The sequence below is a fragment of the Salvelinus namaycush genome, chromosome 37 (assembly GCF_016432855.1).
Source record: "Salvelinus namaycush isolate Seneca chromosome 37, SaNama_1.0, whole genome shotgun sequence".
NCBI lineage: Eukaryota > Metazoa > Chordata > Actinopteri > Salmoniformes > Salmonidae > Salvelinus > Salvelinus namaycush.
This window is the reverse complement of record NC_052343.1, coordinates 30,935,678-30,950,289: the sequence shown is the minus strand read 5'-3', so window position 1 is coordinate 30,950,289 and position 14,612 is coordinate 30,935,678. Positions and strand designations below refer to the sequence as shown.

General features: G+C 46.4%; 1 protein-coding gene across 1 annotated transcript; it reads right to left on the bottom strand.

The window, feature by feature from the left end:
• Window positions 1–1,172: 1,172 nt before the first annotated feature.
• Window positions 1,173–2,241, bottom strand: LOC120030982 (inward rectifier potassium channel 2-like). Its single transcript, XM_038976487.1, has 3 exons — window positions 2,146–2,241; window positions 1,653–1,970; window positions 1,173–1,425 (listed from the first exon to the last, which is right to left on the bottom strand). Exons 1-3 carry the CDS (start codon window positions 2,239–2,241, stop codon window positions 1,192–1,194), a joined length of 648 nt encoding a protein of 215 aa, XP_038832415.1. The 3' UTR covers window positions 1,173–1,191.
• Between the last annotated feature and the right edge of the window lie 12,371 nt (window positions 2,242–14,612).

Below are 14,612 nucleotides of genomic sequence, written 5' to 3'. Positions count from 1 at the left end.
AATTTAAAAATAACATAAGGTAACATTTTAATCAAAGTTCTGCTTACATAGTACTTATAAACCTTTGTTTTTTAACCATAGTTAACCATATTAAACAATGAATCATACGTTTAGAAGTAGACCTTAAAATAACATGTTACCAGACTATGAACTCATATGGTTTTGTGCTGACACTGCACCCAGTTGAACATGCAACATGTTTGATTAAATATAGTAAATATATAATAGTCTTGCATTATAAATACAGAATAACAACATACAGTACAAGTCAAAGAAACAGCTTAAAACCGCTGCTTATTTTCAGCTGTTTCTCTGTATCCATTTTGTTACATATCAGTCTAACACAACAGACCTGCTCAAACCTTGACAGAACACAAATGACCAGAATCCAAAACATATCAATAATGCCTTGTCATTCAACAAACATCCCTCAATGTGTAGATATACACCGTTTTACCTCATTCTGTCACACAGTATTCAACATCCACAGGTTTGGGGTAGAAGTTACCCGTAGGCACAGATCTAGGATCAGCTTAGCCTCTCCAAAACCTAACCTTCACCATCAGGGGGCAGAAACACTAAACTGGTCATAGCTCAGTGTCTAGGGGGCAGCTTCACCTTACTCCCATGTGTCCAGTGTGAGTTGTAACTGAACAGGAGCTGCAGTTACAGACTGAAGCCAATAGGGGTCAGTGTTGTATGTGTGGTCAGTTAGGTGCTGGAGCCAGTGGTGAATGTAGCGGTTGGTTGACGGGACGGGTCTGAGACAGACGGGTTCATAATGATTCTGAAAGATCGCTATGTCCAAATCAGCCAACACAGTCAGAGTAGCAGCAGCCCATCTATCCCTTTCAATGACAATTCTCTCTCTCTTTCTCTCTTTCTATCCCTCTCTCTCCTTTTCTGTCCTATCTGTATGTCATTTTCTCTCTCTGTTTGACAGTATACAGTATCTCTCTCTCTCCGTTTGTCTCTCGGCGTCTTTGTCGTGTCTTCTGTTTCTCTTTCTACACCTCTCTCAACTTCAGTCTCTCAATGTTGTCCTTTTCCCTAAATCGTGTACTTACCTTTCTCTATTTTGGTCTCTTTCCCTATGAAGCCTGTCTCTCTTTCTGCCTCTCTCTCCCCCTGTCTGTCCCTGACTTCCTGTGGATCCCAGGTTACTTCCTGTCCCCTCTGCCTGTCGCCTCCCTAGTTAGTGTGGGTGGGTTGTGAGAGGGAGGATCGGTGGGTCAGGGGGGAGGGGCAGCCGCCAGGGTTGCCCTCAGGGTCATTGTCAGGGGAGACGAGCTGCAGGGCTACTTCGTTCTCGTAGCAGAATGAGGAGCGTGAGCCCTGGATGTACTTCTGCTCGGCCAACTCTTTAGCGCTGCAAGAGGGTGTGCTGGGAATCTCATAGGTCCGGTGGAAGAACGAGTAGTCCACCTGGATAAGAAAAAGAGAGGGGTCACTCTGGATAAGAAAAAGAGAGGGGTCACTCTGGATAAGAAAAAGAGAGGGGTCACTCTGGATAAGAAAAAGAGAGGGGTCACTCTGGATAAGAGTGTCTGCTAAATGGCTAAAATGTAGAGAAAAGGGAAAACGTAACAACGAAGCTAGCGGAGCAGAAACTCTTTCCTCTTCTGTTTCTATAGTCCCTCTCCACCTCTTACCTGGTAACAGTTCTTCCTCTGGAAGAGCACAGGTTCGAAGCGGTGACCCCAGAGGATCTCGGAGGCGAGGTAGGAGCTGCGACACTGTGTGGTCATGGCTGTGGCCTCCACCATACCCTCCAGAATGACCACCACCTCCAGCTCCGAGTCGCCCTCCAGCGTCCGACGGTCCATCTCGAAAAACGGCGACTCATCGTTGATCTCGTGGACGATGGTTACCGGGGAAACCAGGAAGATGCGGTCGGTTCCCGTGTCGAATCCCACGTTGATGTCCTCGTTATCCAGCGGGAGGAACTCTCCCTCTGGGGTCACCCTCGGCTGGGGGAGGGGGGAAGAACAGGGGTAGAGAAAGGGAAGTACAGAGGGTATGAGGTTAGTGATTAAGTGTTTAGTTTTTACATTGTTTACAGGAACGTTGTGTATCGTTCAGTCCAAAGCCTTAAGTGTTATGTTCCACAGAAATCGCTCGCCTGCCTATATTTCTTGGCTGCACCAGTCTGCAGCCATACTCCGCAGGCCTAGGCTTACTACCCAACCTTTTTCCTGAGTCAATCCCCAGCCTCAGCACTGAGAAATACAATGCTGCCATGATCCCCTAAAACTTATCAAAGCTGCCCCGTCTGAACTTTGACATGATCAAGCTTTAAAGAAGATCTAAATGTCCCTCTCTTCACCTCCCTGCTCTAGAGCGTTACAACCCACAGGACAATGAAAGCAGTGGTAGGTAAGGGCCACATGAAACACAATAGATACAGACCGGCAGACAATACGTCAGAACACACACCACCTCGCAAACTTTCACCAAAATTGCTAACAGATGGCCAGAAAAGAGTATTATCTATATACAGTACACAGACAGAACCACATACACACACACACACACACACACACACACACAGGTTTTGAGTTAAAGAATCCTGGGGAAATGAATCCCTTGGTAAATCTTCTAAACCCCTGAGGGAGAATAAAACAAGCTCTCATTAACCACAGACATCAGAGTACAGTCCAGATGGCCTCACCAATATCATTCTCCCTCTCTACTGTTCCCCATCTCACACACTCTCTCTCTCTCTCTCTCTCTCTCTCTCTCTCTCTCTCTCTCTCTCTCTCTCTTCTCTCTCTCTCTCTCTCTCTCTCTCTCTCTCTCTCTCTCTCTCTCTCTCTCTCTCTCTCTCTCTCTCTCTCTCTCTCTCTCTCTCTCTCTCTCTCTCTCTCTCTCTCTCTCTCTCTCTCTCTCTCTCTCTCTCTCTCTCTCTCTCTCTCTCTCTCTCTCTCTCTCTCTCTCTCTCTCTCAATACAGTACTGTGTCCTGCCTCTTCTACTGTTTACAACCCCTTCAGTCTCTTTACAGTTACTGATGTGTCCTGCCTCGTCTACTGTTTACAACCCCTTCAGTCTCTTTACAGTTACTGATGTGTCCTGCCTCGTCTACTGTTTACAACCCCTTCAGTATCTTTACAGTTACTGATGTGTCCTGCCTCTTCTACTGGTTACAGCCCCTTCAGTATCTTTACAGTTACTGATGTGTCCTGCCTCTTCTACTGTTTACAGCCCCTTCAGTCTCTTTACAGTTACTGATGTGTCCTGCCTCTTCTACTGGTTACAGCCCCTTCAGTCTCTTTACAGTTACTGATGTGTCCTGCCTCTTCTACTGGTTACAGCCCCTTCAGTCTCTTTACAGTTACTGATGTGTCCTGCCTCGTCTACTGTTTACAGCCCCTTCAGTATCTTTACATTTACTGATGTGTCCTGCCTCTTCTACTGTTTACAGCCCCTTCAGTCTCTTTACAGTTACTGATGTGTCCTGCCTCTTCTACTGTTTACAGCCCCGTCAGTCTCTTTACAGTTACTGATGTGTCCTGCCTCTTCTACTGTTTACAGCCCCTTCAGTCTCTTTACAGTTACTGATGTGTCCTGCCTCGTCTACTGTTTACAGCCCCTTCAGTCTCTTTACAGTTACTGATGTGTCCTGCCTCTTCTACTGTTTACAACCCCTTCAGTCTCTTTACAGTTACTGATGTGTCCTGCCTCTTCTACTGGTTACAGCCCCTTCAGTCTCTTTACAGTTACTGATGTGTCCTGCCTCTTCTACTGGTTACAACCCCTTCAGTCTCTTTACAGTTACTGATGTGTCCTGCCTCTTCTACTGTTTACATCCCCTTCAGTCTCTTTACAGTTACTGATGTGTCCTGCCTCTTCTACTGGTTACAGCCCCTTCAGTCTCTTTACAGTTACTGATGTGTCCTGCCTCTTCTACTGTTTACAGCCCCTTCAGTCTCTTTACAGTTACTGATGTGTCCTGCCTCTTCTACTGTTTACAGCCCCTTCAGTCTCTTTACAGTTACTGATGTGTCCTGCCTCTTCTACTGTTTACAGCCCCTTACGTCTCTTTACAGTTACTGATGTGTCCTGCCTCTTCTACTGTTTACAGCCCCTTCAGTCTCTTTACAGTTACTGATGTGTCCTGCCTCTTCTACTGGTTACAACCCCTTCAGTCTCTTTACAGTTACTGATGTGTCCTGCCTCTTCTACTGTTTACAGCCCCTTCAGTCTCTTTACAGTTACTGATGTGTCCTGCCTCGTCTACTGGTTACAACCCCTTCAGTCTCTTTACAGTTACTGATGTGTCCTGCCTCGTCTACTGGTTACAGCCCCTTCAGTCTCTTTACAGTTACTGATGTGTCCTGCCTCTTCTACTGTTTACAGCCCCTTCAGTCTCTTTACAGTTACTGATGTGTCCTGCCTCGTCTACTGTTTACAGCCCCTTCAGTATCTTTACAGTTACTGATGTGTCCTGCCTCTTCTACTGGTTACAGCCCCTTCAGTCTCTTTACAGTTACTGATGTGTCCTGCCTCTTCTACTGGTTACAGCCCCTTCAGTCTCTTTACAGTTACTGATGTGTCCTGCCTCGTCTACTGTTACAACCCCTTCAGTCTCTTTACAGTTACTGATGTGTCCTGCCTCTTCTACTGTTTACAGCCCCTTCAGTCTCTTTACAGTTACTGATGTGTCCTGCCTCTTCTACTGGTTACAACCCCTTCAGTCTCTTTACAGTTACTGATGTGTCCTGCCTCTTCTACTGGTTACAGCCCCTTCAGTCTCTTTACAGTTACTGATGTGTCCTACCTCGTCTACTGTTTACAGCCCCTTCAGTCTCTTTACAGTTACTGATGTGTCCTGCCTCTTCTACTGGTTACAGCCCCTTCAGTCTCTTTACAGTTACTGATGTGTCCTACCTCGTCTACTGTTTACAGCCCCTTCAGTCTCTTTACAGTTACTGATGTGTCCTGCCTCTTCTACTGTTTACAGCCCCTTCAGTCTCTTTACAGTTACTGATGTGTCCTGCCTCGTCTACTGTTTACATCCCCTTCAGTCTCTTTACAGTTACTGATGTGTCCTGCCTCTTCTACTGTTTACAGCCCCTTCAGTCTCTTTACAGTTACTGATGTGTCCTGCCTCTTCTACTGTTTACAGCCCCTTCAGTCTCTTTACAGTTACTGATGTGTCCTGCCTCTTCTACTGTTTACAGCCCCTTCAGTCTCTTTACAGTTACTGATGTGTCCTGCCTCTTCTACTGTTTACAGCCCCTTCAGTCTCTTTACAGTTACTGATGTGTCCTGCCTCTTCTACTGTTTACAGCCCCTTCAGTCTCTTTACAGTTACTGATGTGTCCTGCCTCTTCTACTGGTTACAGCCCCTTCAGTCTCTTTACAGTTACTGATGTGTCCTGCCTCGTCTACTGGTTACAACCCCTTCAGTCTCTTTACAGTTACTGATGTGTCCTGCCTCTTCTACTGTTTACAGCCCCTTCAGTCTCTTTACAGTTACTGATGTGTCCTGCCTCTTCTACTGTTTACAGCCCCTTCAGTCTCTTTACAGTTACTGATGTGTCCTGCCTCGTCTACTGTTTACAGCTCCTTCAGTCTCTTTACAGTTACTGATGTGTCCTGCCTCTTCTACTGGTTACAGCCCCTTCAGTCTCTTTACAGTTACTGATGTGTCCTGCCTCGTCTACTGTTTACAGCCCCTTCAGTCTCTTTACAGTTACTGATGTGTCCTGCCTCTTCTACTGGTTACAACCCCTTCAGTCTCTTTACAGTTACTGATGTGTCCTGCCTCGTCTACTGTTTACAGCCCCTTCAGTCTCTTTACAGTTACTGATGTGTCCTGCCTCTTCTACTGGTTACAACCCCTTCAGTCTCTTTACAGTTACTGATGTGTCCTGCCTCGTCTACTGTTTACAGCCCCTTCAGTCTCTTTACAGTTACTGATGTGTCCTGCCTCTTCTACTGGTTACAACCCCTTCAGTCTCTTTACAGTTACTGATGTGTCCTGCCTCGTCTACTGTTTACAGCCCCTTCAGTCTCTTTACAGTTACTGATGTGTCCTGCCTCTTCTACTGTTTACAGCCCCTTCAGTCTCTTTACAGTTACTGATGTGTCCTGCCTCTTCTACTGTTTACAGCCCCTTCAGTCTCTTTACAGTTACTGATGTGTCCTGCCTCGTCTACTGTTTACAGCCCCTTCAGTCTCTTTACAGTTACTGATGTGTCCTGCCTCTTCTACTGGTTACAGCCCCTTCAGTCTCTTACAGTTACTGATGTGTCCTGCCTCTTCTACTGGTTACAGCCCCTTCAGTCTCTTTACAGTTACTGATGTGTCCTGCCTCTTCTACTGGTTACAGCCCCTTCAGTCTCTTTACAGTTACTGATGTGTCCTGCCTCTTCTACTGTTACAGCCCCTTCAGTCTCTTTACAGTTACTGATGTGTCCTGCCTCTTCTACTGGTTACAGCCCCTTCAGTCTCTTTACAGTTACTGATGTGTCCTAGCCTCTTCTACTGGTTACAGCCCCTTCAGTCTCTTTACAGTTACTGATGTGTCCTGCCTCTTCTACTGTTTACAGCCCCTTCAGTCTCTTTACAGTTACTGATGTGTCCTGCCTCTTCTACTGTTTACAGCCCCTTCAGTCTCTTTACAGTTACTGATGTGTCCTGCCTCTTCTACTGGTTACAGCCCCTTCAGTCTCTTTACAGTTACTGATGTGTCCTGCCTCGTCTACTGGTTACAGCCCCTTCAGTCTCTTTACAGTTACTGATGTGTCCTGCCTCTTCTACTGTTTACAGCCCCTTCAGTCTCTTTACAGTTACTGATGTGTCCTGCCTCTTCTACTGTTTACAGCCCCTTCAGTCTCTTTACAGTTACTGATGTGTCCTGCCTCGTCTACTGGTTACAGCCCCTTCAGTCTCTTTACAGTTACTGATGTGTCCTGCCTCTTCTACTGTTACAGCCCCTTCAGTCTCTTTACAGTTACTGATGTGTCCTGCCTCTTCTACTGTTTACAGCCCCTTCAGTCTCTTTACAGTTACTGATGTGTCCTGCCTCTTCTACTGGTTTACAAGCCCCTTCAGTCTCTTTACAGTTACTGATGTGTCCTGCCTCGTCTACTGTTTACAGCCCCTTCAGTCTCTTTACAGTTACTGATGTGTCCTGCCTCTTCTACTGTTTACAGCCCCTTCAGTCTCTTTACAGTTACTGATGTGTCCTGCCTCGTCTACTGTTTACAGCCCCTTCAGTCTCTTTACAGTTACTGATGTGTCCTGCCTCTTCTACTGTTACAGCCCCTTCAGTCTCTTTACAGTTACTGATGTGTCCTGCCTCTTCTACTGGTTACAGCCCCTTCAGTCTCTTTACAGTTACTGATGTGTCCTGCCTCTTCTACTGTTTACAGCCCCTTCAGTCTCTTTACAGTTACTGATGTGTCCTGCCTCTTCTACTGTTACAGCCCCTTCAGTCTCTTTACAGTTACTGATGTGTCCTGCCTCTTCTACTGGTTACAGCCCTTCAGTCTCTTTACAGTTACTGATGTGTCCTGCCTCTTCTACTGGTTACAGCCCCTTCAGTCTCTTTACAGTTACTGATGTGTCCTGCCTCTTCTACTGGTTACAGCCCCTTCAGTCTCTTTACAGTTACTGATGTGTCCTGCCTCTTCTACTGTTTACAGCCCCTTCAGTCTCTTTACAGTTACTGATGTGTCCTGCCTCTTCTACTGGTTACAGCCCCTTCAGTCTCTTTACAGTTACTGATGTGTCCTGCCTCGTCTACTGTTACAGCCCCTTCAGTCTCTTTACAGTTACTGATGTGTCCTAGCCTCGTCTACTGTTACAGCCCCTTCAGTCTCTTTACAGTTACTGATGTGTCCTGCCTCTTCTACTGTTTACAGCCCCCTTCAGTCTCTTTACAGTTACTGATGTGTCCTGCCTCTTCTACTGTTTACAGCCCCTTCAGTCTCTTTACAGTTACTGATGTGTCCTGCCTCTTCTACTGGTTACAGCCCTTCAGTCTCTTTACAGTTACTGATGTGTCCTGCCTCGTCTACTGGTTTACAGCCCCTTCAGTCTCTTTACAGTTACTGATGTGTCCTGCCTCTTCTACTGGTTACAGCCCCTTCAGTCTCTTTACAGTTACTGATGTGTCCTGCCTCTTCTACTGTTTACAGCCCCTTCAGTCTCTTTACAGTTACGATGTGTCCTGCCTCTTCTACTGGTTACAGCCCCTTCAGTCTCTTTACAGTTACTGATGTGTCCTGCCTCTTCTACTGGTTACAGCCCCTTCAGTCTCTTTACAGTTACTGATGTGTCCTGCCTCGTCTACTGTTTACAGCCCCTTCAGTCTCTTTACAGTTACTGATGTGTCCTGCCTCTTCTACTGGTTACAACCCCTTCAGTCTCTTTTACAGTTACTGATGTGTCCTGCCTCGTCTACTGTTTACAGCCCCTTCAGTCTCTTTACAGTTTACTGATGTGTCCTGCCTCTTCTACTGTTTACAAGCCCCTTCAGTCTCTTTACAGTTACTGATGTGTCCTGCCTCTTCTACTGTTTACAGCCCCTTCAGTCTCTTTACAGTTACTGATGTGTCCTGCCTCTTCTACTGTTTACAGCCCCTTCAGTCTCTTTACAGTTACTGATGTGTCCTGCCTCTCTCTACTGTTTACAGCCCCTTCAGTCTCTTTACAGTTACTGATGTGTCCTGCCTCGTCTACTGGTTTACAGCCCCTTCAGTCTCTTTACAGTTACTGATGTGTCCTGCCTCTTCTACTGGTTACAGCCCCTTCAGTCTCTTTACAGTTACTGATGTGTCCTGCCTCGTCTACTGGTTTACAGCCCCTTCAGTCTCTTTACAGTTACTGATGTGTCCTGCCTCTTCTACTGGTTACAGCCCCTTCAGTCTCTTTACAGTTACTGATGTGTCCTGCCTCGTCTACTGGTTTACAGCCCCTTCAGTCTCTTTACAGTTACTGATGTGTCCTGCCTCTTCTACTGGTTACAGCCCCTTCAGTCTCTTTACAGTTACTGATGTGTCCTGCCTCGTCTACTGGTTACAGCCCCTTCAGTCTCTTTACAGTTACTGATGTGTCCTGACCTCTTCTACTGGTTACAGCCCCTTCAGTCTCTTTACAGTTACTGATGTGTCCTGCCTCTTCTACTGGTTACAGCCTCTTCAGTCTCTTTACAGTTACTGATGTGTCCTGCCTCTTCTACTGTTTACAGCCCCTTCAGTCTCTTTACAGTTACTGATGTGTCCTGCCTCTTCTACTGTTACAGCCCCTTCAGTCTCTTTACAGTTACTGATGTGTCCTGCCTCGTCTACTGGTTACAGCCCCTTCAGTCTCTTTACAGTTTACTGATGTGTCCTGCCTCTTCTACTGGTTACAGCCCCTTCAGTCTCTTTACAGTTACTGATGTGTCCTGCCTCGTCTACTGGTTACAGCCCCTTCAGTCTCTTTACAGTTACTGATGTGTCCTACCTCTTCTACTGGTTACAGCCCCTTCAGTCTCTTTACAGTTACTGATGTGTCCTACCTCTTCTACTGGTTACAGCCCCTTCAGTCTCTTTACAGTTACTGATGTGTCCTGCCTCTTCTACTGGTTACAGCCCCTTACGTCTCTTTACAGTTACTGATGTGTCCTGCCTCTTCTACTGGTTACAGCCCCTTCAGTCTCTTTACAGTTACTGATGTGTCCTGCCTCTTCTACTGTTTACAGCCCCTTCAGTCTCTTTACAGTTACTGATGTGTCCTGCCTCTTCTACTGGTTACAGCCCCTTCAGTCTCTTTACAGTTACTGATGTGTCCTGCCTCTTCTACTGGTTACAGCCCCTTCAGTCTCTTTACAGTTACTGATGTGTCCTGCCTCTTCTACTGTTTACAGCCCCTTCAGTCTCTTTACAGTTACTGATGTGTCCTGCCTCTTCTACTGTTTACAACCCCTTCAGTCTCTTTACAGTTACTGATGTGTCCTGCCTCGTCTACTGTTTACAGCCCCTTCAGTCTCTTTACAGTTACTGATGTGTCCTGCCTCTTCTACTGTTTACAGCCCCTTCAGTCTCTTTAGAGTTACTGATGTGTCCCTGCCTCTTCTACTGTTTACAGCCCCTTCAGTCTCTTTACAGTTACTGATGTGTCCTGCCTCTTCTACTGGTTACAGCCCCTTCAGTCTCTTTACAGTTACTGATGTGTCCTGCCTCTTTCTACTGGTTACAGCCCCTTCAGTCTCTTTACAGTTACTGATGTGTCCTGCCTCGTCTACTGGTTACAGCCCCTTCAGTCTCTTTACAGTTACTGATGTGTCCTGCCTCTTCTACTGGTTACAGCCCCTTCAGTCTCTTTACAGTTACTGATGTGTCCTGCCTCTTCTACTGGTTACAGCCCCTTCAGTCTCTTTACAGTTACTGATGTGTCCTGCCTCTTCTACTGTTTACAGCCCCTTCAGTCTCTTTACAGTTACTGATGTGTCCTGCCTCTTCTACTGTTTACAACCCCTTCAGTCTCTTTACAGTTACTGATGTGTCCTGCCTCGTCTACTGTTTACAGCCCCTTCAGTCTCTTTACAGTTACTGATGTGTCCTGCCTCTTCTACTGTTTACAGCCCCTTCAGTCTCTTTAGAGTTACTGATGTGTCCTGCCTCTTCTACTGTTTACAGCCCCTTCAGTCTCTTTACAGTTACTGATGTGTCCTGCCTCTTCTACTGGTTACAGCCCCTTCAGTCTCTTTACAGTTACTGATGTGTCCTGCCTCTTCTACTGTTTACAGCCCCTTCAGTCTCTTTACAGTTACTGATGTGTCCTGCCTCGTCTACTGGTTACAGCCCCTTCAGTCTCTTTACAGTTACTGATGTGTCCTACCTCTTCTACTGGTTACAGCCCCTTCAGTCTCTTTACAGTTACTGATGTGTCCTGCCTCTTCTACTGGTTACAGCCTCTTCAGTCTCTTTACAGTTACTGATGTGTCCTGCCTCTTCTACTGTTTACAGCCCCTTCAGTCTCTTTACAGTTACTGATGTGTCCTACCTCTTCTACTGGTTACAGCCCCTTCAGTCTCTTTACAGTTACTGATGTGTCCTGCCTCTTCTACTGGTTACAGCCTCTTCAGTCTCTTTACAGTTACTGATGTGTCCTGCCTCTTCTACTGGTTACAACCCCTTCAGTCTCTTTACAGTTACTGATGTGTCCTGCCTCTTCTACTGTTTACAGCCCCTTCAGTCTCTTTACAGTTACTTGATGTGTCCTGCCTCTTCTACCTGGTTTACAAGCCCCTTCAGTCTCTTTACAGTTACTGATGTGTCCTGCCTCTTCTACTGGTTTACAGCCCCTTCAGTCTCTTTACAGTTACTGATGTGTCCTGCCTCTTCTACTGTTACAGCCCCTTCAGTCTCTTTACAGTTACTGAGTGTCCTGCCTCTTCTACTGGTTACAGCCCCTTCAGTCTCTTTACAGTTACTGATGTGTCCTGCCTCGTCTACTGTTTACAGCCCCTTCAGTCTCTTTACAGTTACTGATGTGTCCTGCCTCTTCTACTGTTTACAGCCCCTTCAGTCTCTTTAGAGTTACTGATGTGTCCTGCCTCTTCTACTGTTTACAGCCCCTTCAGTCTCTTTACAGTTACTGATGTGTCCTGCCTCTTCTACTGGTTACAGCCCCTTCAGTCTCTTTACAGTTACTGATGTGTCCTGCCTCTTCTACTGTTTACAGCCCCTTCAGTCTCTTTACAGTTACTGATGTGTCCTGCCTCTTCTACTGTTTACAGCCCCTTCAGTCTCTTTACAGTTACTGATGTGTCCTGCCTCTTCTACTGGTTACAACCCCTTCAGTCTCTTTACAGTTACTGATGTGTCCTGCCTCTTCTACTGGTTTACAGCCCCTTCAGTCTCTTTACAGTTACTGATGTGTCCTGCCTCTTCTACTGTTTACAGCCCCTTCAGTCTCTTTACAGTTACTGATGTGTCCTGCCTCTTCTACTGTTACAGCCCCTTCAGTCTCTTTACAGTTACTGATGTGTCCTGCCTCTCTAACTGTTTACAGCCCCTTCAGTCTCTTACAGTTACTGATGTGTCCTGCCTCTTCTACTGTTTACAGCCCCTTCAGTCTCTTTACAGTTACTGATGTGTCCTGCCTCTCTACTGGTTACAGCCCCTTCAGTCTCTTACAGTTACTGATGTGTCCTGCCTCTTCTACTGGTTACAGCCCCTTCAGTCTCTTTACAGTTACTGATGTGTCCTGCCTCTTCTACTGTTTACAGCCCCTTCAGTCTCTTTACAGTTACTGATGTGTCCTGCCTCTTCTACTGTTTACAGCCCTTTCAGTCTCTTTACAGTTACTGATGTTGTCCTGCCTCTTCTACTGTTTACAGCCCCTTTCAGTCTCTTTACAGTTACTGATGTGTCCTGCCTTCTTCTACTGTTTACAGCCCCTTCAGTCTCTTTACAGTTACTGATGTGTCCTGCCTCTTCTACTGTTACAGCCCCTTCAGTCTCTTTACAGTTACTGATGTGTCCTGCCTCGTCTACTGTTACAGCCCTTCAGTCTCTTTACAGTTACTGATGTGTCCCTTGCCTCTTCTACTGGTTACAGCCCCTCAGTCTCTTTACAGTTACTGATGTGTCCTGCCTCCTTCTACTGGTTACAGCCCTTCAGTCTCTTTACAGTTACTGATGTGTCCTATGCCTCGTTCTACTGGTTACAGCCCCTTCAGTCTCTTTACAGTTACTGATGGTCCTGCCTCTTCTACTGTTTACAGCCCTTCAGTCTCTTACAGTTAACGATTCCTGCTTTCTACTGTTAGCCCCTTCAGTCTCTTTACAGTTACTGATGTGTCCCCTGCCTCTTCTACTGGTTACAGCCCCTTCAGTCTCTTTACAGTTACTGATGTGTCCTGCCTCTTCTACTGGTTACAGCCCCTTCAGTCTCTTTACAGTTACTGATGTGTCCTGTCTCTTCTACTGGTTTACAGCCCCTTACGTCTCTTTACAGTTACTGATGTGTCCTGCCTCGTCTACTGGTTCAGCCCCTTCAGTCTCTTACAGTTACTGATGTGTCCTGCCTCTTCTACTGGTTACATACAGCCCCTTCAGTCTCTTTACAGTTACTGATGTGTCCTGTCTCTTCTACTGTTTACAGCCCCTTCAGTCTCTTTACAGTTACTGATGTGTCCTGTCCTCTTCTACTGGTTTACAGCCCTTCAGTCTCTTTACAGTTACTGATGTGTCCTGCCTCTTCTACTGTTACAGCCCCTTCAGTCTCTTTACAGTTACTGATGTGTCCTGCTCTTCTACTGTTTACAGCCCCTTCGTCTCTTTACAGTTACTGATGTGTCCTGCCTCTTCTACTGGTTACAGCCCCTTCACGTCTCTTTACAGTTACTGATGTGTCCTGCCTCTTCTACTGGTTACAGCCCCTTCAGTCTCTTTACAGTTACTGATGTGTCCTGCCTCTTCTACTGGTTACAGCCCCTTCAGTCTCTTTACAGTTACTGATGTGTCCTGCCTCTTCTACTGTTTACAGCCCCTTCAGTCTCTTTACAGTTACTGATGTGTCCTGCCTCTCTACTGTTTACAGCCCCTTCAGTCTCTTTACAGTTACTGATGTGTCCTGCCTCTTCTACTGTTTACAACCCCTTCAGTCTCTTTACAGTTACTGATGTGTCCTGCCTCTTCTACTGTTTACACCCCTTCAGTCTCTTTACAGTTACTGATGTGTCCTGCCTCTTCTACTGTTTACAGCCCTTCAGTCTCTTTACAGTTACTGATGTGTCCTGCCTCTTCTACTGTTACAACCCCTTCAGTCTCTTACAGTTACTGATGTGTCCTGCCTCTTCTACTGGTTACAGCCCCTTCAGTCTCTTTAGATTACTGATGTGTCCTGCCTCTTCTACTGGTTACAGCCCCTTCAGTCTCTTTACAGTTACTGATGTGTCCTGCCTAGTCTACTGTTTACAGCCCCTTCAGTCTCTTTACAGTTACTGATGTGTCCTGCCCTCTTCTACTGGTTTACAGCCCCTTCAGTCTCTTTACAGTTACTGATGTGTCCTGCCTCTTCTATGGTTTACAGCCCCTTCAGTCTCTTACAGTTACTGATGTGTCCTGCCTCTTCTACTGGTTACAGCCCCTTCAGTCTCTTACAGTTACTGATGTGTCCTAGCCTCTTCTACTGTTACAGCCCCTTCAGTCTCTTTACAGTACTGATGTGTCCTGCTCTTCTACTGTTACAGCCCCTTCAGTCTCTTTACAGTTACTGATGTGTCCTGCCTCTTCTACTGTTTACAGCCCTTCAGTCTCTTTACAGTTACTGATGTGTCCTGCCTCTTCTCCTGGTTTACAGCCCCTTCAGTCTCTTTACAGTTACTGATGTGTCCTGCCTCTTCTACTGTTACAGCCCCTTCAGTCTCTTTACAGTTACTGATGTGTCCTGCCTCTTCTACTGTTTACAGCCCTTCAGTCTCTTTACAGTTACTGATGTGTCCTGCCTCTTCTACTGGTTACAGACCCCTTCAGTCTCTTTACAGTTACTGATGTGTCCTGCCTCGTCTACTGGTTACAGCCCCTTACGTCTCTTTACAGTTTACTGATGTGTCCTGCCTCTTCTACTGGTTACAGCCCCTTCAGTCTCTTTACAGTTACTGATGTG

Coding starts and splice junctions, on each gene's coding strand:
- LOC120030982 (XM_038976487.1), bottom strand. CDS start 2,241: ATGGCAGCATTGTATTTCTCAGTGCTGAGGCTGGGGATTGACTCAGGA. Junction 1,971..2,145: donor CGGAGTATGGCTGCAGACTG/GTGCAGCCAAGA, acceptor CCCCTCCCCCAG/CCGAGGGTGACCCCAGAGGG. Junction 1,426..1,652: donor AGAGGAAGAACTGTTACCAG/GTAAGAGGTGGA, acceptor TTTCTTATCCAG/GTGGACTACTCGTTCTTCCA.